Source organism: Semicossyphus pulcher, unplaced genomic scaffold (assembly GCF_022749685.1).
Source record: "Semicossyphus pulcher isolate SPU_LCO1_2020_fin unplaced genomic scaffold, fSemPul1.0.p SCAF_11, whole genome shotgun sequence".
Lineage (NCBI taxonomy): Eukaryota > Metazoa > Chordata > Actinopteri > Labriformes > Labridae > Semicossyphus > Semicossyphus pulcher.
In genome coordinates, this window is record NW_027211615.1 from 30,925,640 (window position 1) to 30,949,249 (window position 23,610).

At 42.3% G+C, this 23,610-nt stretch overlaps 1 protein-coding gene and 1 long non-coding RNA gene across 5 annotated transcripts; one reads left to right on the forward strand and one right to left on the reverse strand.

Annotated features, from left to right (window-relative positions):
* Positions 1-2,886: 2,886 nt before the first annotated feature.
* On the reverse strand, positions 2,887-4,617 carry LOC138585367 (uncharacterized). Of its 3 annotated transcripts, XR_011305592.1 has the most exons (6): positions 4,157-4,617; positions 3,684-3,857; positions 3,492-3,550; positions 3,361-3,415; positions 3,168-3,224; positions 2,887-3,077 (listed from the first exon to the last, which is right to left on the reverse strand). It is a non-coding gene; the product is annotated as an uncharacterized lncRNA (long non-coding RNA). The 3 variants fall into 3 exon arrangements; XR_011305591.1 differs by having other exon boundaries at positions 3,177-3,224; positions 3,361-3,550; XR_011305590.1 differs by having other exon boundaries at positions 3,361-3,550.
* Positions 4,618-5,584: 967 nt separating this feature from the next.
* serpina10a (serpin peptidase inhibitor, clade A (alpha-1 antiproteinase, antitrypsin), member 10a) lies at positions 5,585-23,234 on the forward strand. 2 transcript variants are annotated; one of them, XM_069657302.1, is made up of 6 exons: positions 5,585-5,670; positions 13,713-14,012; positions 14,100-14,393; positions 14,602-14,875; positions 20,568-20,715; positions 22,037-23,234. In XM_069657302.1, exons 2-6 carry the CDS (start codon positions 13,730-13,732, stop codon positions 22,223-22,225), a joined length of 1,188 nt encoding a protein of 395 aa, XP_069513403.1. In that variant the 5' UTR covers positions 5,585-5,670; positions 13,713-13,729; the 3' UTR covers positions 22,226-23,234. The 2 variants fall into 2 exon arrangements, with proteins under 2 accessions (XP_069513403.1, XP_069513404.1); XM_069657303.1 differs by having other exon boundaries at positions 13,716-14,012.
* The last annotated feature ends 376 nt before the right edge of the window (positions 23,235-23,610 follow it).

A 23,610-nucleotide genomic window follows, 5' to 3' on the forward strand; every position in this document is an offset into this window, starting at 1 on the left:
CACACGAGTTCATTTTACTTAGCGCATTAAGATAAGATAAAACTTTATTGATCCCACAACGGAGACATTTTCAGTGTCAACAGCAGCAAAGGAAAGACAGGAAGCACGCACAGTTCACAATATCATCAAACAGCTGGAGTAAAAAAAGTAACAAATGAATACACTGCACGTAGAATGTCGAGGTTTTTATGTGGTTAGCATGAGTGATGGAGTGAATTTAAACTGTTTTCCTTAGCATGTTTGTTTTCATGTTTTACTGGGAGCAGGCTTGATTGAACAGTTTGACTGCAGCAGAAAGGAAAGACTTGTGGTATCTCTCCGTCACACACTGCGGGTGAAGCAGTCTGTCGCTAAAGGAGCTCCCCAGTGCTGTTACTGTGCATGCAGGGGGTGGGAAATGTTCTCCATTTGTCATCATCCTCCTGTCTCCCACCACCTCCACAGTGTCGAGGGGGCAGCTCAGAACAGAGCTGGCCTTCTTCACCCATTTGTTTAGTCTCCTCCTGTCTGCAGCCGTGGTGCTGCTGCTCCAACAGACCACTCCATAAAAGATGGCCGATGCCACCACAGAGTCATAGAAGGTCCTCAGGAGAGCTCCCTGCACTCCACAGGGCCTGAGTCTCCTCAGCAGATGGAGTCTGCTCTGGCCTTTCTTGTAAAGGGCAATGGTGTGAACTGTCCAGTCCAGTTTATTGTTCAGGTGAGCACCCAGGTATGTGTAAGAGTCCACAATCTCAATATGCATTCCCTGGATGTTCACCGCTGTGGGAGGAGTGGGTCTGTGCCTGTGAAAGTCCACCGCCAGCTCTTTCCACGCATTGATCTGGAGGCAGTGCTCCTGACACCAGTCCTCAAAGTCCTGATTCAAACAAGCGCCCCCTGCTGGTTATTACACTAAACAGCAACATGACATCAGGGGTCCGTTTCAGAAAGCGGGTTTAGTGAAACCCCGAGTTTGTTAACCCTGAAATGAGGGAAACCTCGGGGTGCCGTTTCAGAAAGAGAGGTAACTTTAACACTGAGTTGGTTACTATGGTAACTGTGTCTGTGAACCTCACCTGGTCGCGAGCAGGTTTTCTTCAGGACGCCCAGAGTTTCGCTCCGTCTCCTCCCTCGAATATAAAACCCTCATTCACTTCCTCATTCATTCAACCCGTCTCACGCACGTGAGCTGTTACCGGAAAATTTAAAAAAACGTTTGTCTGTGTGACAAAGAAGATAATTATTTGTGACCATGGCATGTCCATTTGTCGACGACATAGTTGACGAGAGGGCTGCACTTCTCCGCAGGGAGTTCAACCCTCGTCGGGACAGGACGATGAGACCCCGACTAGATGTCTTTTCATTTCCGAACGTCTTTTTATTTGAGCGTTACCGTTTTTCTTTACAGTCACTGCGTTATTTGCACACTCTTCTGCAGCCGCACATCACAAATATCACCCACCGTGGACAAGCACTCACATCTGAGCAAATTCTTTGTGTTGCCTTACGCTTTGCGAATGGAACTTTTCTTTATAATATTGGGGATGCAGAGCACCTCAGCAAAGCCACTGTCTGCAGGGCAGTGAGGAAAACGTTTTTGTTACATTCCCTGGCCACAAACCTCTGAGAGCCATGAAGGAGGAATTCCACAGGATTGCAGGTAAACGATGTAGAAATCTGTTTTAAAGAATGATAATGTATTGTGTACTGTTAATGACATGTTGCTGTGACCTCAGACTAGGATTACTAATTTCAGTTTATTCTAGGATCTGTGATTGGGTGTGTCGATGGAACCCATATTCCCATCAGGGCTCCCTCTGAAAATGAGGGAGACTATGTAAATAGAAAGTCCATCCACAGCATTAATGTGCAGGTAGATATGACCACTGTGATCACAATCCTGCAACTCACATCTGTCATTCTCTGCACTGTCAAGATCTTATGTGATGCTGCACATATAATCACCAATGTGGAGGCCAAGTGGCCCGCGTCTGTGCGTGACTCACAGATTTACTGTGAGTCTACTGTAAGCCACAGAATGGAACGTGGTAAGTAGCCTCGACCTTTGTTCAATATAATTCACTTGTCTCCCTCCTTTGACACACTCAAAGTATCCACTATACATTACAGGACACGTTGACCCATGCCGGCCAACGTTGTTGACCCCTTACCCTGACCCTGAGCCAGGCCCCCAGCAGCGCTTCAATGTGGCCCACTGCAGGACGAGAGCTCAGGTGGAGATGACCATAGGCCTGTTGAAAGCCCGTTTCCAGTGCCTACGTCACCTCAGGGTAACCCCTGAGAGGGCCTGCGACATTATTGTGGCATGTGTTGTTCTCCATAATATTGCCACAATTAGAGGAGAGCAACACCCTGCCCTACAAATAGAGGCTGATGACCCCATCGCTGCAGCTGACATGCAGGATGGAAGGGCAGTCAGAGATGTCGTCTGCCACAATCTTTTCGCTGTCTAAGACACGTTTATTTATTTTTTTCTTTTAGTTCTTTAACATGTCTTACCTTATTTAGATCAGACATACTTTAAAGTCTTAGTTATACTTCTTAACTTCTAACCGCTTAGCCATTGTTCATATTTTGACCTTTGACCCATTTACACAGTGCTTCTCAGATGAGGCCTGGGTAGTTTTCTACTTTCTGAAGCCCAAGGACACTGAGTACTCCTATCTCTATATAATGCCTGTGTATTCACTCATTTCTATATCACTTATTAGGCTCTCTTTGGTTGCCTCTCTGTTATGCTCTGACCCTTTGCAAAAGTCTTTTATAGTTATAATAAAATAATCAAAGATAAATCTGTGTCAAAGTCATGTTTAGTATATTTCCCACCACCACTGCAGAGAGCGCTCAAACAAGACAAAAGAGTCACATTTTATTTGGTCCTCTTTATTTCCTACAAATACAAAAGCAGACGTTCATTACTGGAACAATATTTAAAAATAAAATAACACAATTCACCTGTGACTATGCACCCACCTCTAACTTGTGTTGCAATATTTCCATCTCCAGCGCTGTCTTTTTATTCTGGAGGTCCAGGAACAGCAAAGATGCCTCCTGTACAGTTCCTTTACAGGTAACTGGGAATACATAAGGACGACATTAAATCCTGCAGTTCATGCAGAATTGTGGGTTAGGGTTAGGGTTAGGGTTGGCATTTAGTGACTCACTGTGTTCACCTGTGCTGTTGACTCTGATGGCCCCTCCTCCTGCTGCCCAGCCATGCTCTGTTAAAAAGGATAAGAATGTCTGTTCATACTTCAGTGTAGGCTACATGCCACAATATTCCACACAGGAACTTAAAGAGCAGTGAATGGGAAGATAACGCCAGATATCAGTGAGTGACATATCATCACATGTTACCTCTGTAGGCCTCTCTGTGTCAGCAGAGAGGGTCTCTTCATCTTCTTCTTCCTTCCTGTTTCGATGAGCGTTAGGTTTTAGAACACTTTACACTATTTGGTCATCTCTGGAGTATTGAGTAGCCTACTTACAGCGGCAAGGTGTTCTGTTGTTGGATGGGGCTCGACAAGGCAGAGAACCCCATCCCAATCTGTTAGGACAAATGGCCATGGCTATTACATCAATCAATTAATTTTTATTCCTATAGTGACAAATCACAATGAAAATAATGTCATAACACTTAACATGCAGCGCAGGTTGAGACCGTACTCTTTATTTCTTACATCTTCTGAAGGCACTTGTGTCCTGGGGGGTGACAGGCTCAGATAGTCCCCCAGGGATTCCCTCTGCCACTGGCCTCCCCGTGTTCTGGCTCAGGGCCAGCTCCTCTGCCTCAGTCAGAGGTGGTGGTGCTGCTCCTCCACCCGTTTTGCGGGCCTCTTCCTTCTTTCTGTTGGCTGAGCAGAATTTAAATGTATTGAGGCCTCATTAATGAAATGTATGTGAAATCAGCATCATGTTAGGGATAAAGCGGCACATAAACTGCCACTGAATGATATTTACTTTAATATTTTAAATATGATTGAAGTGAGGTTCAGACATGAGCCCATTTTTCCTGTTTGAATGATGTTCTTACACTTCATTTTTAGCTGCTTCCATGCGCGTTTAGGTCCCGCTGGATTGCTCCTAAATTAATATAAATTTTAGCTTCTATTCCGTGATTATATATTTAATTAATACACCAATTCAAACTTACGCGTTCACTCGAGCAGCGATTTCTTCCCACGCCGCTTCTCTCTCTTGCAGCTGCAGCCGTATTGCTTCTCTTGCGAAATACATGTTCATGTTCGCCGTACGTCCGCATGAGGACTTCTAGCTCCACTGGTGTGACGTAGGAGGACCTCTTATTGTGTACAGTTGCCATGGTGAGTCGTGGTATCGGGGCTCCATTAAGGCTGGCTTTTTATAGGCAGCGTGCACGCGCTTAGCTCCGGCTGAACCTACTCAGAGTTGATTGAACTAACTCTGATCAGCTGTTCTGGAACCGAAAACTCAGAGTTTCCTATCTCAGAGTAGATCAACTCACAGTTCAGGGTTACGCCGGGAACACACCGGACGCCGAAGCGCCGCGAATAGCCGCGAAGCGCCGAGAAGCGGAGCCAGTTTCCTTTCGGCGCCCGTGTTAACCCGGCTCGCGCCCTGCAGCGATCGTTTCGGCGTCTGGTCTATTTTTTGCGCCAGCCGCGAGCGATCGCGTCAATCCTGGCAGGAAGTCACACATGAAACAACGAGAGAATCCGGTCAATTTTCAAAATAAAACACCGCGATTAACAAATGCGATGCGTTATATTTGTGTGCTTTTATATATTTGTCAGTGTCTAAACAGAGCGCGAGAGAGATGAAGATACACACAGACACAGACACACAGACATAGACACAGACACACGCACACGCACTCACACACACACACACACACACACACACACACACACACACACACACACACACACACACACAAAAAAAGAGAGAGACACAAAGTGGACTGGCTATAGGGGGTGCGGGCGGGGTGTCAAAACACACGCAAACAGAGAGAAGCTGTTGTTTGCTGTGAGTTACATTGAAATGAGTTAAACCTTTAGTTTGGGTAGTTAAACATTCAGTTTAGGTAGTTAAACCTTTAGTTTAGTTTAACCTTTAGTTTGGGTAGTTAAACATTCAGTTTAGGTAGTTAAACCTTTAGTTTAGTTTAACCTTTAGTTTGGGTAGTTAAACATTTAGTTTAGGTGGTTAAACCTTTACTTTAGGTAGTTAAATCTTTACTTTAGTTAAACCTTTAGTATTGGTAGTTTATCAGGCTCTTATTTTTTTTGTACATGGTTTTGTGAGCTTAGTTGTTGATGAAAAAGAAATATTTTCTCACTGTGAACTTTTTGAATTTGATTTATTCACGACGGATGATGAACACTGATTTCAACCTGTCACTGATTACTTCCAGAATTTGCTGTTAAACATGGAAAAATATTTAAGGACTAAATGAACTCAAGCTTCAGTCATAACCTAATTCAGATGGTTTTAATCTGCAGAGACACATACATAATCATTTTTGACTGTGGCTGCGTGTCCACGGAACTTTTATTATGAAAGACGTAGCCGGAAGTGACGATTTTGTTGTCTCGGTCGACAATCGGGGGGCGAGCTTGATGGCGATGCGCAGCTCGTGAAGCTTGAGAGCAGAAAAACGTCGTATCAAAGATCGAAGATCAACACGAGGTCAGAGTACGTGTATGTCTGTGATTCTGTGTGTGTGTGTGTGTGTGTCTGTGTGTGTGTGTGTGTGTGTGTGTGTGTGTGTGTGTGTGTGTGTTTGTCTGTGTCGACAGCTGCAGATCATCATCACTGTCTGTCACTGATACTTCATGTTACCTGATGGATCCGGTGCGATCACAGGAACCTGATATCTGTTCCTAAAACATCTTTCAAATTAAAAGCCTGCACAACAACAACACATGCAGTAAATGTAAATAGGATGACGTCATTTTGAGCTGAGAAGGGTGGTGTAAGAGATATCTGAAGGCGTCGGCCTGCAAACCGGAAGTTGGATCAATAACGTCATTGGTCAGTTTGGCATGTAGAGAACAGAGGCCTTTCTCGATCATTTCTCTATTTTGTGCCTCCTCGTCTCCTCGCTCCTCGCTCCTCCTGCCTGTGACCCGGAAATCGATTTCTGCACGCCATCTTCAAAGATGTCTCAATTCATAAAATGCATCTGGAGGAGAGAGGATAGAGGATTGAGGAGACTTGCCGGAGGAGCTATGAGCGAGGATACAGCGGTGTATCCTTTGCGGAAGTCTTTTCGGCACCGTGACGTAAAAAGAGGCGTGAAACACAGCTGGAATATACAAACCACGGCGGGAGCCTTTTGCTGCATTTCTCTGCTCCTGGGACACCTGTTCCGTCTGAGCAGGTATTGTCCGCGCCGTGTCTCACATTTAACAGAGTGCACACCAGACTAACCCACAGCATGTCCACATGTTGCTCTTTCTTCATCAAAACCAGAAGACAAACTGTCTCCTACAAAATAAGGACAGGTGTAGGCGTGGACTTTTGATTTTAAGCTTCCACGGCCTGATGTTCATGTATCGACCTTTTTTTGAGCAGAAACAAAACATAACATTTTCGCGCGAGGCGCAGCAGGTAACTCATTCATTATTATAATCTGCAGACACGCCGTCAGGTCCGGACAGGATCTCATGTTTATTAAAGTTCTGTGTGCTGACCATCAAAGAAAGGTCGGCTGTAAATGTTTATTTACTTATTGTTGCTGCTGGATCACACGGCTGTGTGCTCACCTGTGTGCATAAAACGAACGCTGGACAGGTAATATCTTGGGGCACGATTGTTGGTGCCACGTAGTTATGCTTGAGGATTAAAATAAATGTTCCTCTTATTTGTGCGAGTGTGTGTGTTTCACCACAGACTGTAAACAGCGGACGTGACGTCACTGGCGGCTTCTCAACTGTGTATTTTAAGCCTTGTGTTCAGCATTTTGGCTGCTGCCATGTTTGTTTTCTGGAGACAGAAGTGACCATATTTGGATGAGGGGGAGGAGCTGGACAGACTCAGTCCATTATCAGATATTTCGTGAACATCTCAAATCGTACAATAAAACAGTCAAACAGGCGAGAATATCCCATTTCTCAAAACTCATCACAGACAACAAAAATAACCCCAAATTTATTTTCTCCACCTTCGATCTTTTAACCAACACCAATTTTAAAAAATCCTCAGAGTCACCAACAGACGCCCTCTGCGAGGACTTTGCAGACCACTTCAGAAGTGAAATCGACGACATCAGATCCAGTCTTTTATCAGAATGTAACTTTTATCACACCTGGACAGTCGCTTTTATCCGAGGAAACACTGGAGAGTTTTGTCCTGGTTGATGCAGGGACACTTGGTCGAGTTTTCTCCCAGGTAAACCCAACAACCTGCCTTAGATCCAATTCCCACATCACTTTTAAAGACATTTTATGGATTCTTCGAGGAACAGATTTTAAATATAGTGAATTGCTCTCTTCAGACGGGTGTCTTCCCCGCTGCCTTCAAAACGGCTGTAGTGAAGCCCCTTCTGAAGAAGAGCAATTTAGATCCCAACATTTTTAATAATTACCCACCTGTATCCAACTTACCGTTTTTAAGTACAATTTTAGAACAACTGGTTTTTAAGCAACTAAATGACTTTTTAAATAGAAACAATATTTTAGAGAAGCATCACTCTGGTTTTAGGATGAAGCACAGCACCGAGACAGCCCTTTAAAGATTTTAAATGACATCAGGTGTGACGCAGACTCACAGAAACTCACAGGCTTGGTTCTACTGGATCTAAGCGCCGCCTTTGACACAGTAGACCATCACATTTTATTAGAAAGACTCAGGAACCTGGTCGGCCTCTCCGGTACTGACACAGGGCCTATTGATACCCTTTTAAAGTGTATTTTAGATATTAAGTCATGGATGGCAGAGAATTTCCTACAGCTCAACCAGGACAAAACAGAAGTTTTAATCATTGGTCCTGAAGGCAAGAGAGAGAAACTTTTACCAAAACTGCAGGATTTTAAACCATCACAACACGTAAAGAATCTGGGCGTCATTTTTGACTCTGAGCTCACTTTTATCCCACACATTAAAAACGTAACAAAAACAGGTTTTTATCATCTTAAGAATATTGCCAGAGTCCGCCCGTTTCTCTCTCAGGCTAACACGGAGGTGCTGATGCATGCTTTAATCTCCTGTCGTTTAGACTACTGTAATGCCCTGCTCTCTGGTCTTCCCAAAAAGACTATCTCTAACTTACAATTACTCCAGAACTCAGCCGCACGTGTGCTGACGAGGACCAGAGGGCGGGAGCACATCACACCTGTTTTAGAATCGCTGCATTGGCTCCCTGTGTGTTTCAGGATCGATTTTAAGGTGCTTTTATTAGTTCTTTAGTGTCTTAACGGTCTTAGACCATCTTATTTATCTGACCTGCTTTTACCATATCAACCCTCGCGGATCCTGAGGTCCTCCGGCACCGGCCTTTTAATCATTCCAAAAGTTAGAACTAAAACCCACGGGGAGGCAGCATTCAGCCATTATGGGCTGCAGCTTTGGAATAGCCTGCCAGAGGGCATCAGGACTGCAGAGACTGTTTAGGTTTTTAAAAGGAGGCTCAAGACTCACCTTTTTAGTTTGGCCTTTAACTGACTTCTTTTACCCTTTTAAGTCAGGCCTGTTTTTATCCTATCCTATTATCTGTTAGCTTTTAGGTCCTTTTACTCTATTGTCTCTTAGCTTTTAGGTCCTTTTACTCTATTGTCTCTTAGCTTTTAGGTCCTTTTACTCTATTGTCTCTTAGCTTTTAGGTCCTTTTACTCTATTGTCTCTTAGCTTTTAGGTCCTTTTACTCTTTTGTCTTTTAGCTTTTAGGTCCTTTTACTATATTGTCGTTTAGCTTTTAGGTCCTTTTACTCTTTTGTCTTTTAGCTTTTAGGTCCTTTTACTCTATTGTCTGTTAGCTTTTAGGTCCTTTTACTCTATTGTCTTTTAGCTTCTAGGTCCTTTTACTCTATTGTCTGTTAGCTTTTAGGTCCTTTTACTCTATTGTCTTTTAGGTCCTTTTACTCTTTTGTCTGTTAGCTTTTAGGTCCTTTTACTCTTTTGTCTTTTAGCTTTTAGGTCCTTTTACTCTATTGTCTGTTAGCTTTTAGGTCCTTTTACTCTATTGTCTCTTAGCTTCTAGGTCCTTTTACTCTATTGTCTGTTAGCTTTTAGGTCCTTTTACTCTATTGTCTCTTAGCTTTTAGGTCCTTTTACTCTATTGTCTCTTAGCTTTTAGGTCCTTTTACTCTATTGTCTCTTAGCTTTTAGGTCCTTTTACTCTTTTGTCTTTTAGCTTTTAGGTCCTTTTACTCTTTTGTCTTTTAGCTTTTAGGTCCTTTTACTCTATTGTCTCTTAGCTTTTAGGTCCTTTTACTCTATTGTCTCTTAGCTTTTAGGTCCTTTTACTCTATTGTCTCTTAGCTTTTAGGTCCTTTTACTCTTTTGTCTTTTAGCTTTTAGGTCCTTTTACTCTTTTGTCTTTTAGCTTTTAGGTCCTTTTACTCTATTGTCTCTTAGCTTTTAGGTCCTTTTACTCTTTTGTCTTTTAGCTTTTAGGTCCTTTTACTCTATTGTCTCTTAGCTTTTAGGTCCTTTTACTCTTTTGTCTTTTAGCTTTTAGGTCCTTTTACTCTTTTGTCTTTTAGCTTTTAGGTCCTTTTACTCTATTGTCTCTTAGCTTTTAGGTCCTTTTACTCTATTGTCTCTTAGCTTTTAGGTCCTTTTACTCTATTGTCTTTTAGCTTTTAGGTCCTTTTACTCTATTGTCTCTTAGCTTTTAGGTCCTTTTACTCTATTGTCTCTTAGCTTTTAGGTCCTTTTACTCTATTGTCTTTTAGCTTTTAGGTCCTTTTACTCTATTGTCTCTTAGCTTTTAGGTCCTTTTACTCTTTTGTCTTTTAGCTTTTAGGTCCTTTTACTCTATTGTCTCTTAGCTTTTAGGTCCTTTTACTCTTTTGTCTTTTAGCTTTTAGGTCCTTTTACTCTATTGTCTCTTAGCTTTTAGGTCCTTTTACTCTTTTGTCTTTTAGCTTTTAGGTCCTTTTACTCTATTGTCGTTTAGCTTTTAGGTCCTTTTACTCTTTTGTCTTTTAGCTTTTAGGTCCTTTTACTCTATTGTCTCTTAGCTTTTAGGTCCTTTTACTCTTTTGTCTTTTAGCTTTTAGGTCCTTTTACTCTATTGTCTCTTAGCTTTTAGGTCCTTTTACTCTTTTGTCTTTTAGCTTTTAGGTCCTTTTACTCTTTTGTCTTTTAGCTTTTAGGTCCTTTTACTCTTTTGTCTTTTAGCTTTTAGGTCCTTTTACTCTATTGTCTCTTAGCTTTTAGGTCCTTTTACTCTATTGTCTTTTAGCTTTTAGGTCCTTTTACTCTTTTGTCTTTTAGCTTTTAGGTCCTTTTACTCTATTGTCGTTTAGCTTTTAGGTCCTTTTACTCTTTTGTCGTTTAGCTTTTAGGTCCTTTTACTCTTTTGTCGTTTAGCTTTTAGGTCCTTTTACTCTATTGTCTCTTAGCTTTTAGGTCCTTTTACTCTTTTGTCTTTTAGCTTTTAGGTCCTTTTACTCTTTTGTCGTTTAGCTTTTAGGTCCTTTTACTCTTTTGTCTCTTAGCTTTTAGGTCCTTTTACTCTTTTGTCTTTTAGCTTTTAGGTCCTTTTACTCTTTTGTCTTTTAGCTTTTAGGTCCTTTTACTCTATTGTCGTTTAGCTTTTAGGTCCTTTTACTCTTTTGTCTTTTAGCTTTTAGGTCCTTTTACTCTATTGTCTCTTAGCTTTTAGGTCCTTTTACTCTATTGTCTTTTAGCTTTTAGGTCCTTTTACTCTTTTGTCTTTTAGCTTTTAGGTCCTTTTACTCTATTGTCGTTTAGCTTTTAGGTCCTTTTACTCTTTTGTCGTTTAGCTTTTAGGTCCTTTTACTCTTTTGTCTTTTAGCTTTTAGGTCCTTTTACTCTATTGTCTCTTAGCTTTTAGGTCCTTTTACTCTTTTGTCTTTTAGCTTTTAGGTCCTTTTACTCTTTTGTCGTTTAGCTTTTAGGTCCTTTTACTCTTTTGTCTCTTAGCTTTTAGGTCCTTTTACTCTTTTGTCTTTTAGCTTTTAGGTCCTTTTACTCTATTGTCGTTTAGCTTTTAGGTCCTTTTACTCTTTTGTCTTTTAGCTTTTAGGTCCTTTTACTCTATTGTCTCTTAGCTTTTAGGTCCTTTTACTCTTTTGTCTTTTAGCTTTTAGGTCCTTTTACTCTTTTGTCTTTTAGCTTTTAGGTCCTTTTACTCTATTGTCGTTTAGCTTTTAGGTCCTTTTACTCTATTGTCTTTTAGCTTTTAGGTCCTTTTACTCTTTTGTCGTTTAGCTTTTAGGTCCTTTTACTCTATTGTCTTTTAGCTTTTAGGTCCTTTTACTCTATTGTCTCTTAGCTTTTAGGTCCTTTTACTCTATTGTCTCTTAGCTTTTAGGTCCTTTTACTCTATTGTCTTTTAGCTTTTAGGTCCTTTTACTCTATTGTCTCTTAGCTTTTAGGTCCTTTTACTCTATTGTCTTTTAGCTTTTAGGTCCTTTTACTCTATTGTCTCTTAGCTTTTAGGTCCTTTTACTCTATTGTCTCTTAGCTTTTAGGTCCTTTTACTCTTTTGTCTTTTAGCTTTTAGGTCCTTTTACTCTTTTGTCTTTTAGCTTTTAGGTCCTTTTACTCTATTGTCTCTTAGCTTTTAGGTCCTTTTACTCTTTTGTCTTTTAGCTTTTAGGTCCTTTTACTCTATTGTCGTTTAGCTTTTAGGTCCTTTTACTCTATTGTCGTTTAGCTTTTAGGTCCTTTTACTCTATTGTCGTTTAGCTTTTAGGTCCTTTGGCAAACATCATCAGCTGCTAACGAGCTAGCTAAGCATCGTGTTTCCACAGAGTGAGACTTTATCTGGAACTAAGGGATTCACTGCCCATCCATCGGCCCATCCAGTCTCTTCAGATGTTCAACATGAGTCTGGTTCTGCTCGAGGTTTCTGCCTGTTAAAGGAAGTTTTTCTGCCAATGTGCCGAATGTTGCTAAGTGCTACTCATGGTGATTCATGTTGGGCCTCTCTTTAAATAACTTAACAAAGAGTCGGTCTAGACCTGCTCTTTCTGTAAAGTGTCTCGGGATAACCCTGGTTGTGATTTTGCGCTATACAAATAACATTTGATTGATTGATTGATTGACTGTTCGCCCGCCCACATCTCTACTGGGAGAGAGAGTGGCAGTTGAAAAAAACGATAGCTGCTAATTAGTGCTAACCATAGCCTGTATAAAAAGATGGACAACTTGACAGCTCCCTAAAAGTGAAGCCAAACCCTCTCTATCGCCCTCTGCTGACTACTTATGTTCTGAGAGGGTATCAAATCACAGATATAGGTGAATGAATGAACATCTTTTATACTCATGATACTTTTAAAAAGCTCTTTAGTTATATGGGAGTTGAACTCTACTTTAGTATTATTATTATTATTATTATTATTATTATTATTGAAAACGTAGCAATGTGAAGTGATATGATTATTGATGATCGATACATTGAGATGTGTGGAGATACATCCTGAATTGTTGAGTAGTTCAGATTTACAGTCATGGCAGGCTGAAGAGGGAAAAAGTGAATATGAATATTAACAATGATTTATGATGCTTAGAGTTCTTATTTCACACCTCTTCATCTGATGATGATGATGATGACCTCTTCTGGCCCTTTTGGGTCTCGCCCCTGACAAGTTTTCCATATTACAAAACAACTAATAAAAACTGAACTAAACCAACAAACCAGCATTGAAAACTAATTCAAACTAAACTGAAATAAAAATTCAAAAAGAAATAAAAAGAAAAAAGAAAAATTCGAAACTATTATAACCTTGACCACAAGCAGGCCTGCATCCTGGGAGCACAATGTTCTGGAGGGGTAATATGGCACTATGAGCTCTTTAAGATATGATGGTGCCTGACCATTAAGAGCTTTGTAAGTAAGAAGAAGGATTTTAAATTCTATTCTAGATTTTACAGGAAGCCAGTGCAGAGAGGCTAATACAGGAGAGATGTGATCTCTCTTCCTAGTTCTTGTCAGCACACGTGCTGCAGCATTTTGTACCAGCTGCAGAGTTTTTAGTGACTTATTAGGGCAGCCTGATAGTAACGAGTTACAATAATCCAACCTGGAAGTAACGAATGCATGGACGAGTTTTTCTGCATCGTGTTGAGACAGGATGTGTCTGATGTTTGTTGTGAAGGTGAAAGAAGGCTGTCCTTGATATTTGTTTTATGTTGGTGTAAGCACAAGTAGGTCTACCTGCTTTGCATTTCTTCCTGATGCATCTCCAACGGTGCCATTGCGCCAGCTGCAGGGCCATCAACCGGGAGCCACCCTTCACTGATGGTTTGCTCCTTTAATCCTGGAACATCACGAGGTGTTTGAGCAGCGGCAGCTGGCCCTCGGACCCTTAATTTCCCCACGCCTTGTCTTTCTGCGGTGCCACAGCCAGAAGCCCCCCTGTTCTGCCTCGTCTTTCTATTTAAATAAAGGTTTTTCTATGTTTTGTTGGAGATGAAAACGCCCCTGGACGTCACCTCTCTTCCCTGAGAAACATTTCAGAATAAAACGCTCACAGATTGTTCTTTGTCTGTTGAAATGATCGTTTTTATGTTATTGTAAACTGTTTCCCTTCCAGCAGGGGGCACTGTGACCATGACTCCCTCCATCCCTCTCTCATTGGTCGGTCTCGTCCTCCTGAGTCTGGTGTCCTCTCAGACTGTCGACCCCTCGCTGCAGGATCTGACCAATAGGATGGCAGACTTTGCTGTGCAGTTGTACCGAGCCGTCTCCAGTCAGACCGACGAGAACGTCTACTTGTCGACGTTCACGCTGTCCACCGGACTGTCGGCGCTGCTCGGTGTCACCAGTGGGCCGACTCAGGACCAGCTGCTGCAGGGACTCAGCCTGAGCGGACTGGATCCTCAGAGCCTTCCTGGTAGGTCAGAGGTCAGGGGTCAGAGGAGGACTTCACGCTGACAGTATTTTGGTTTGTGCGCTAACAGTCCCCTGCTTTTGTTCTCAGATCTGTTCCAGAATCTGAGGACCATCGTCCTGCAAGGGGGCGTGGCCACAAACCTGAGGCAGGGCGTGGCCATCTTGCCCTCCCAGGAGTTTAAGGTGTCATCATCCTACCTGGAACAGGTTCAGACCAAGTTCGGGGGAAACGCTCAGAGTCTGGCCTACACGGTGCCGCAGGAAGCCGCCGACACCATCAACCACTGGGCCCAGGAGAACACCGGAAACCAGGTCCAGGAGCTGGTGACCAACCTGGATCCCCAGACCCAGCTGTTGCTCGCAACCGCCGCCTCCTACCAGAGTATGTATCACCTGTCATGTTTGAGGGCGGGTTCAACAGGTAGAAGGCAGGGTTAACTATCAGAGAACCAGCCAAGTTTCAGACTTGATTGTCTGAGTTTTCTACAGAAACTTTTGTTTTACTATTCTTTTAATAAAGTTTTGAAAACAGTGTTGAGAAAATAAATGGAAAAAGTTTGTGTAAAAAAGTTTTTCTTTCTGTGTTTCAGTCCGGTTCAGTCCATCGTTTAACGCCTCCTTCACTCAGGACGAGCGTTTCTATGTGGACAGGTATCACATCGTCATGGTTCCCATGATGTTCCGGGCCGATAAGTACTTCCTGGCGTACGACCGCTCTCTGAAGGTCGGCGTGTTGAAGCTGTCGATGGCTGATGGGTTAGCCATGTTGGTTGTGCTGCCAGACGAAGACGTAGAGGTCACGACGGTGGAAGAGGAAGTGACCGGCGAGAAGATCCGAGCCTGGATGAGACAGCTCAAGAAGACGTGAGACACCTTTTCCTTTCCTCATTTCCTTTCCTACTGCCTTCCATCCTTCTATCTTTCCTTGGCTCCTTTACTCTAGTTTATGTCCTCCTTTCCCCCCTTTATTTTTTCCCTAGCTCTTAAGATCACTCCTTCCTCACTTCCAGGTATGGCGGCGAGACAAGCAGCAGCATAATCTGGGTGCCCCCGAACAGTCTTGCATCTCCCGCAGCAAAAATCAGTTGAATTAGTCAAAGTTATCATGGAGGGAGATAAATATAGGAGGACTAGGGGTAAACTACTTCAAAGACCAGAGAAAGATGAGAAACTGGCGACAGACACAGCAGAAGACAACGCAAAACCAGACAAAAATGCGGGAGTGGACAACCTGCAAGCTAGCATAAATGCTATACATGCTGAAATTAAAGCTGTTCGCTGAGATGAAGTTAATCAAAAGTTAAGTGAAATCATCACCAAACTAAAAGACACGGTGGACAGGATGGAGGAAGTGGAACAGCGGGTTGAGGACCTCGAAGAATGGAATGCCGAAGTTAAGGACTGGCTTTTTCAAACTTCAAAATTTCCAGAAAACATCCAGGCTAAACTTACAGATCTTGAAGCTCGATCTTGCAGAAATAATATGCATATACACGGGATCCCCGAGGGAGCCGAAGGTGACAATCTGCATGATTTTCTTCAGAACTTTATTAAAACGGAGCTGTCACTTCCAGACACCGACCTTGGCATACAACGTCCCTCGTAGCCAAACTCCCCTGAGACGCATACCCGAGATACCTGGCCATACACTTTCTTGAGTACAGGACCAAAGAACTGATACTGCGCTCCACCTGGAAAAAGAGAGACTCACTTGCTTACCTGCCGAATTTTTGAAGAAGAGGAAAGAATATAATCCTATCTGAAAAATGCTGAAGGAAAAGGGGCCTCGGATCCAGACTGCCCCTCCTGCAAAACTCAGAGTTTTTTTTGATGACGGCCCCATCACATACAACGATGCAACAGAGGTGACGGAGGAAGAGAGGCTTAATCACAAGCAACGATGAGAGTGTCTGCTGCCCCGGTCCCGCACCTGCTGAGAGACTGAAGAAAATCTCCTGGGAGTTTGCCGGAGTTACAGGATGGCGGAACCGATCCACGCACCGTGAACGAGTTTGGGATAAACTCCGGAGATTTCTCCGAGACAAAGAGGACATTGCGGAGGACCATTGAGATCTCCATGAGTAAAAAGATGACGGAGTGTCATTAATAAACTCTGGCAAGCTCCTCCTGATCAGCCAGTTACCGGGGACAACCCACTGTCTGATTTGCCCTCATGGACATTAAAACCCTGCACTGTTCCGAGTGTGTCATTTTCTCATTACAGGTAATTTTACACTTCATTTTCAGTTTTCTGTGGTGGGACCTGGAATGTTCCGCTACAGCCTAACCTTGATTCTATTAACCAGGTGAAGAGGTTGAGTTCAGAGACGGTGAAAAGGATGCTTAAAGAGGTCAGTACGACAGACATATCACCTTCTGTCCACTCAAGAATGGACTATTTCTTCATACATTTCTTACCTCAGAGAGCCACAGAAGGGCGAAAAGACTTATCACATCATGCAGGGGTATATTTGTCCTTACATTTGGATAACAAAGCTAAAACCACTACATGGAGACTGGCCACAAGTGGTCTTCATGGAAGAGCTGCAGCCAAAAAGCCTCCAACATGGAAACAAGGCCAAGCCACTCAACGATGCACGAACACATAGGAACTGGGCTGCAGAGAAATGGCAGCAGGTACTCTGGACTGATGAGTCACAATGTGAAATATTTGGCTGCAGCAGAAGGCAGTTTGTTCGCCGAAGGGCTGGAGAGCGCTACGATAACGAGTGTCTGCAGGCAACAGTGAAGCATGCTGGAGGTTCCTTCAAGTTTGGGGCTGCATTTCTGCAAATGGAGTCGGAGATTTGGTCAGGATTAATGGTGTCCTCAATGCTGAGAAATACAGGCAGATACTTATCCATCATGCAATACCATCAGGGAGGCGTATGATTGGCCCCACATGTATTCTGCAGCAGGACAACGACCCCAAACATACAGTCAATGTCATGAAGAACTATCTTCAGCGTGAAGAAGAACAAGAAGTCCTGGAGCTGATGGTATGGCCCCCACAGAGCCCTGATCTCAACATCATGGAGTCTGTCTGGGATGACATGAAGAGACAGAAGGATCTGAGGAAGCCTACATCCACAGAAGATCTGTGGTTAGTTCTCCAACATGTTTGGAACAACCTACCAGCCGAGTTCCTTCAGAAACTGTGTGCAAGTGTACCGAGAAGAACTGATGCTGTTTAGAAGGCAAAGGGTGGTCACACCAGATATTGATTTAGATTTCTCTCCTGTTCATTGATGGAAAGAAACGATGAACACTTCCATTTCTGAAAGCATTCTTAGATTACAGCATTTTGTCACACCTCTCTAAAACTTTATAAGTCCTGTATAAGTTGAGTTGAATATAAAGTTTATTAAACAAAGGTATTATGAAAATAGGCCAAAGGCAAAATTACTATTGGCATGGAGAATACGCAAACAACAAGCTGTGAGGTCCATCGATAAGATTAGGGATCCCCGCACTGACAGGATATGTCATAAAGTTGAAGAAATACAGTATTCTTTTGAAAAATACTACGAGGATTTATACACCCAGACCAAAGGCGCTGAACATTCAACCATAACCAGTTATTTAGAATCACTCGATTCACCATCAATTGGAATACAACAAAATGAGATAATGACAAGAGAGATAACGAAAGAGGAGATAGACTGTGCCATCTCAAGACTTTAAACAAATGAAGTACCAGGAACAGATGGATATCCTGCAGAGTGGTACAAGACATTTAGGGACTTGCTCCATTACTCCTGAAATGCTTCAACTATACACTTAAAGGGGGAGAGATGCCAATCTCCTGGAAGCAAGCAATAATATCTGTAATTCCAAAGACAGGCAAGGTTAAGACAGAATGCAGCTCATATAGACCGATATCCATACTAAACGTACACTACCAGTCAAAGGTTTGGACACACTTTCTCATACAAGTGAATGGGAAAGTGTGTCCAAACTTTTGACTGGTAGTGTAGATTATAGACTGTATTCCTCAATCATTCCAGATTTAATTGATACAGACCAAACAGAATTTGTTAAAAGTAGACAGACACAAGACAATGTGAGACGTGCTTTACACCTGATTGAGCATATGAGTAAGGATAGTGCAGAGTCGATAATAGTTAGCCTTTTGACTCAGTAAGATGGGAATGCCTATACTTAACATTGCAACATTTTGGCTTCAACAGTGCAGTGATCCATTGTTTGAAATGTTTGTACCACTCTCCCACTGCCAGGATTAAAATAAATGGTAGTCTTGGCAAACTAGTCTCACTTGAGAGGGGGTGCCGCCAGGAGTGCCCCTTAAGCCTGGCCCTCTTCGCCCTATTTAATGAACCGCCCGCACAAGTAATTAGAGAAGATAGGGAAATTACAGGGATTATGATCGGAGAAACGGGATACAAGATATGTTTTCTGGCGATCCGCCTGTGTCTGGAAGCAATTCACTTCCTAGCCAATAGGCTGGGCGACCGGCGAATTATAAAAATGGTGACGCACCAAATCAAGATGGCGGTTCCCAGCAGGTCGGCATTGGTCTGAGCGTCCGTGGCTGCCCCAGCCTTAAACCCAGTTAGTCCGCGGTTGTTAAAATCCCTCGGATCTGGCTCTTCTGTTTATGGATCGCCCCCCATCTCCGGATTCTCCTTGAAGGACTACTGTGCTTCCAGGAAGACCGACACAGCCCGGTACCAGAGGTAAACTGCAACTATGTTGGAGAAGTTTGTTTTGGCTGTGCTTCCAAAGAGCGTTTGTGACCGGTGAGAGGTCTCACTCGGTAGCTTGTGGGAGCAAACCCAGCACCAGAGTGAGTGGGCAGGAGGGCTCACTCTTGGTGGAAAATTGGAGCTTTAAACTGTTGTCAAGCGAATTACCCTGGTGAACTGAATTGAAAAAGGGTTATTTTTGGTTGGTTTTTGACACTTGACACATTATTTTGCCTGTAAAGGACACCTTTTGTTTGAATTGTTTTTGCTTTGCTTCTGTTCAATATATTTTGGTACTAAACTGTGTTGCTTGGTTTGACTTGTTTCATGGGCTTGTTTAATTGACTGCATAATTGGGTACATTTGGTCTGAAGGCGCCTGTAACCCGTCTGCATACCCCTCAGAAAGTAGGTAGTTGCGCCCCTACCTACAGTCCACCAAGAGCCGCTCCACAATGTATGTCAAATCTAAATGGGAGAAAAAAGCCAAGATACATCTATCAGAGGAGGAGTGGCTTAACATCTGTTAAACATATGTAACTACTTCTAGTTCAAATCAATGGAGAGAGTTCAATTTCCATTACTCCTAAGATAAAACAATTACAGTTTGACAAACCAGGATATGGTCACTGCTGGAGGAAGTGTGATGACTCAACTGGCTTATCATTTCCACATCTTTTGGGACTGTGCATTGATTCAACCCTACTGGCTGGAAGTAATAACAGAGATAAAATCTGTAACTGGCCAAGAGATTAATCACGACTTCAGTACAATAAATTTAGGTAATATTCCACCTGAATTCAATTCCCGGGACAAGTACCTTCTCCAAATATTGCTAGCAGACAGTAAAAAAGAAAACATAACCAGGAAATGGATGACTGCAGACCCTCCTACAAAGTTAGAATGGATTGGGACTGTGAAGGAAATTTACAATATGGAAAAACTGACTTTCTCCGTAAAACTTTGCATGGATAAATTTACAAATTATTGGATGAAATGGTCAAAATATCTTGTTACAGCAGGGGATTAATTAAAATACAATTCTGATATACACTCCGCCTGTACGGGCATCACTGGGCTCTGGTAATGTAAATGTACTCTTTCTCTGTGTTTCTTTGTAAAAAAAAAACAGTAGAGCACCCCACTATGTTTGGGAAACTTAAAATAATGGTATGAGATGTTGAACTATCCCCTCTGGACTGTCTATGAATTTTATCTGTGACTGTTTTTGTTCTTTGCAAAACTCAATAATAATAAAGTTCAAATAAAAAAAAAGATCACTCCTTCCTTTAACTTCAACTTGTTTCAATCTTATCAGTCTTGTTCTTTCTTCTTTCCTTTCCTTCATTGTTCCCTTTCCTTTATTCCTTTCCTTTCACCTGTCCTCAGTCTTTTGCTGCCTTGTGAAGGTAGGTGTTAGCTTGTGCTTCGGACATCGTCATTTTCAACATGTTGCTAGGCAACAGCAACATGGACGCACAGGAGAGAGATGAGATTATTTCAGGCATTTATCGAAAAACTCAGTACGACTAAAATTCAAACATATTTACAGATAAAATAACTTCCATGGTCAGGTGTAGCTAAATGCTAAATTAGCTATATGCTAATGTGTGTTTGTGACGTCAAGGAATCGTCTGCGTACGAATTGATCTCTTTCATCCATCCTTCCTTCCTAAATTCTCTCACTCCTTCTTTCTCACCTTTCTTTCCTCCCTCCTAGATATTCAATCTCTGGACTGTTCCTGAATGAACCAAAGCCTGCTGATATGTGATTGGTCAATACTGCTCAGAATCTGTAAATATTATTAATAGAGATAAGCTGTTTGAAGTTTTTGTTTTATTTTGAAACAGGAAGCTGGAGGTGCAGCTGCCTCGCTTCCTGTTGGAGCGTTCCTACTCCCTGCGTGATGTCCTGCAGACTCTCAGCATCACTCGATTGTTTCAGGACGACGCTGACATCATCAACATGGGCGGAGCAAAAGGACCCAAACTTACACAGGTGAGTTATAAACACAGGTGATTAGAAAACAGGTCTTTTGGTAGTTCAAGTGGAAAAGCAGCTAAAATCCACCATTTCATTTGGAGCAGGTTGATGAAACATAAAAGTTTGACGAATCTGGTTTTAATAATAAAAAAATGACTTAAAGTTACACGGCAGCACAACCAGGAAACAACACCTAGCTACCTTGAAACACCTGTATAAAACTGAACATGGACCTGGTCTGGGCATAAGACAATGGGCCCTTCAAAAAGGGGTCCCATAGAGGTTACTTTGGCCTACACATCAGATTTGATAGGTATAGATATCGGGCCAAGATGCAGAAAAAAGCCTCTTGCACCCATACCTCAAACCCAAACAGCCATTTTGCTTTGAATTTCAAAATAAGGTGTGTTTTGGGCAATTTATAGAGGTCATACTTAAAAGAACTCCTCCTAAGGACTTCAGCCAATCCTTCTCAAACTTGATCAGTGTATTGACAAGACAATGGAGATCAAAAGTTATTAAAAGCTTGAGTTGTCGTCTAGGGGCGTGGCCTGGGCTGGGGCTCAAAGTCTGATGTTTTTTGGCAAATATCTGTGCAACTCCCATACACAATGTTTAATCTTCTTCATATTTTACATCTATGATAAATTACATGAAAATATTTCCCATCAGGCATAGCGCCCCCTACTGGAAACAGGAAATGACATGTTTTACTCTACAAGCCCCTCCTCCAAGGTGGTAAAACAGGTCAACCTCAAATTTCTGTCAGGAAAGCCTTAAGACCTTGATTTAAGTTTCTAGTAAAATCTTTGTTTTCATCAGAGGGCGTGTTCACGTTTTCACTAACCCTAACCCTCGGTTGAACTTCATCATATCTGCACCAAATTTCATAAGATTCATCACAGCCCCGCCCTGAACAGATCTACACACTCCTTTTTTTGTCCGAGCTATAGCGCCACCCACAGGTGACAGCCTGTATCAACTCTCATATATATTGTTCAATCTGCTCCAAATTTGACAGCTTGGATGAGGGTGCTGCTCTGAACAGATCTGCATATAAATTTGGATCATGCTGATAGCACCACCTACTGGTGCACAGCCAGTGGCTTCAGCACATCCTGTGCTTCATGCACTCCCCGCTGCTGGGACACACCCCGCAGCTGCAGCACACCCTGCAGTCGCGACACGCCCTGCCGTGCGCAAAAGTGGGAGGGCCCGTTCATCGCCGCTTGCGGCTTTAATTGTTTTTATTTCTGTTGTTTTTATTACTTGATAATCATCTTTAACTTCCTTTGTCTTTCACTGGGATATAAACTGTTTTTAACTTTGTCTTTAGGTTCATCATAAATCCGTCATGTCCGTTGATGAGAGCAGTGATGACATCACCACAGGAGGAGGAGGCAGTGTGTTCTCCACTCTTCCTCCTCGGCTGACCATCAACAGACCCTTCATCTTCATCATCTACCAGCAGACGAGCAGCAGCGTGCTATTTATGGGCCGAGTCATCGACCCCACCAAGAAATGAAACGTTACCTGAAAGGTTGCTAAGCTCTGCCCACCCGTGTCTCGGTAGCTACACCTGTAACATCTACTTCCTGTTAGTTTACATGATGCCGTGGCAGGTTAACTATGTCCCAGTGTGATTCTACCATCAATTGATCCAATCCACCAACTCTACTCCAGTGTTCAACCTGAGGCTTGAGACCCCAGTGGGGTCTGAAGAAAAATCTTAGGGGTCCGGAGACAGAAAATAAAAGCAGAAAACCTTTATAATAACTTCCAAACATTTCTCTAACCTTCACTGTTTTCAGTTCTGTTCATTTAATCTGACAGTCCAATTTGCTCAGACTGAACAGTCCCCTGAGGACGAACTGTAAGGGGAGGGTGGGGCTTATCTAGCGCCATTATCAGTTCAATATTTTAATGTGTCCAATACTTAAATTTATTACCAAACACCTACAGAACTAATGACATCATCATTATCATCCCATCAGCCTGAGATGCACTATGTTTACTGTTAATAAGCTAATGTTAGCATCAACTATGTAAACATTTACACATATTGTATACTCTAATCAGCTCTCTTAGCATGCTACGTAAACATTCAGACACATGAAATGCTGAAGTTAGCTAATATTAGCATGTGGTATGTAAACTAACATGTTAAATGCTGAAGTTAGCTAATGCTAGATTTTGTTATGTAAACTTAACATATTAAATGCTGAAGTTAGCTAATATTAGCATGTGTTATGTAAACTAACATGTTAAATGCTGAAGTTAGCTAATGCTAGCATGTGTTATGTGGACACCGGTACATATTGAAGACTTTTAAAAGAATAACATGATAAACTGATGACGTCCCATCAGCCACAGCTGCACTTTGTTTAGTAAACGTTAGCATGTTAGCATGATCAAACCATGTGACTGTATTATTGTTGATGACTTAAACATGTATTTACTGAATCAGCTCTATTTAAATCAATGTTCTGTTAAAACATGTATTTGCTCCCTGCAGTAAACCTCCACTGAAAACACTTTTTCCAGAGAATCTTTTATGTTTTATTTTTGCAGTTCACTTAGATGACAGATATATACACATAGATGCCGCCTCCGGGCTTGTGAGATCTACGCTGCCGCCATGTTGAAGAGGGGTGCTCCGCCGACTGATCCCATGTTCACACACAGTCGAGACATGTAAATAAAAGAAATGACAAAACTGAACAACAAGGAATAACATTTCACAGAAGAGAAGATGTTTTGCAATTTTTTACTATTACATGTCTGTGAATGTTCTCAGTCATCAGGTCATAGTTCCAAGCTCAATCCAAAAGGCAACTGGACTGAAGCTCTTGAATGTTAAGAAGCCTTGTCATCTCTGAATGGTAGTTAAGCACCGTCAAGAGCTTCAAC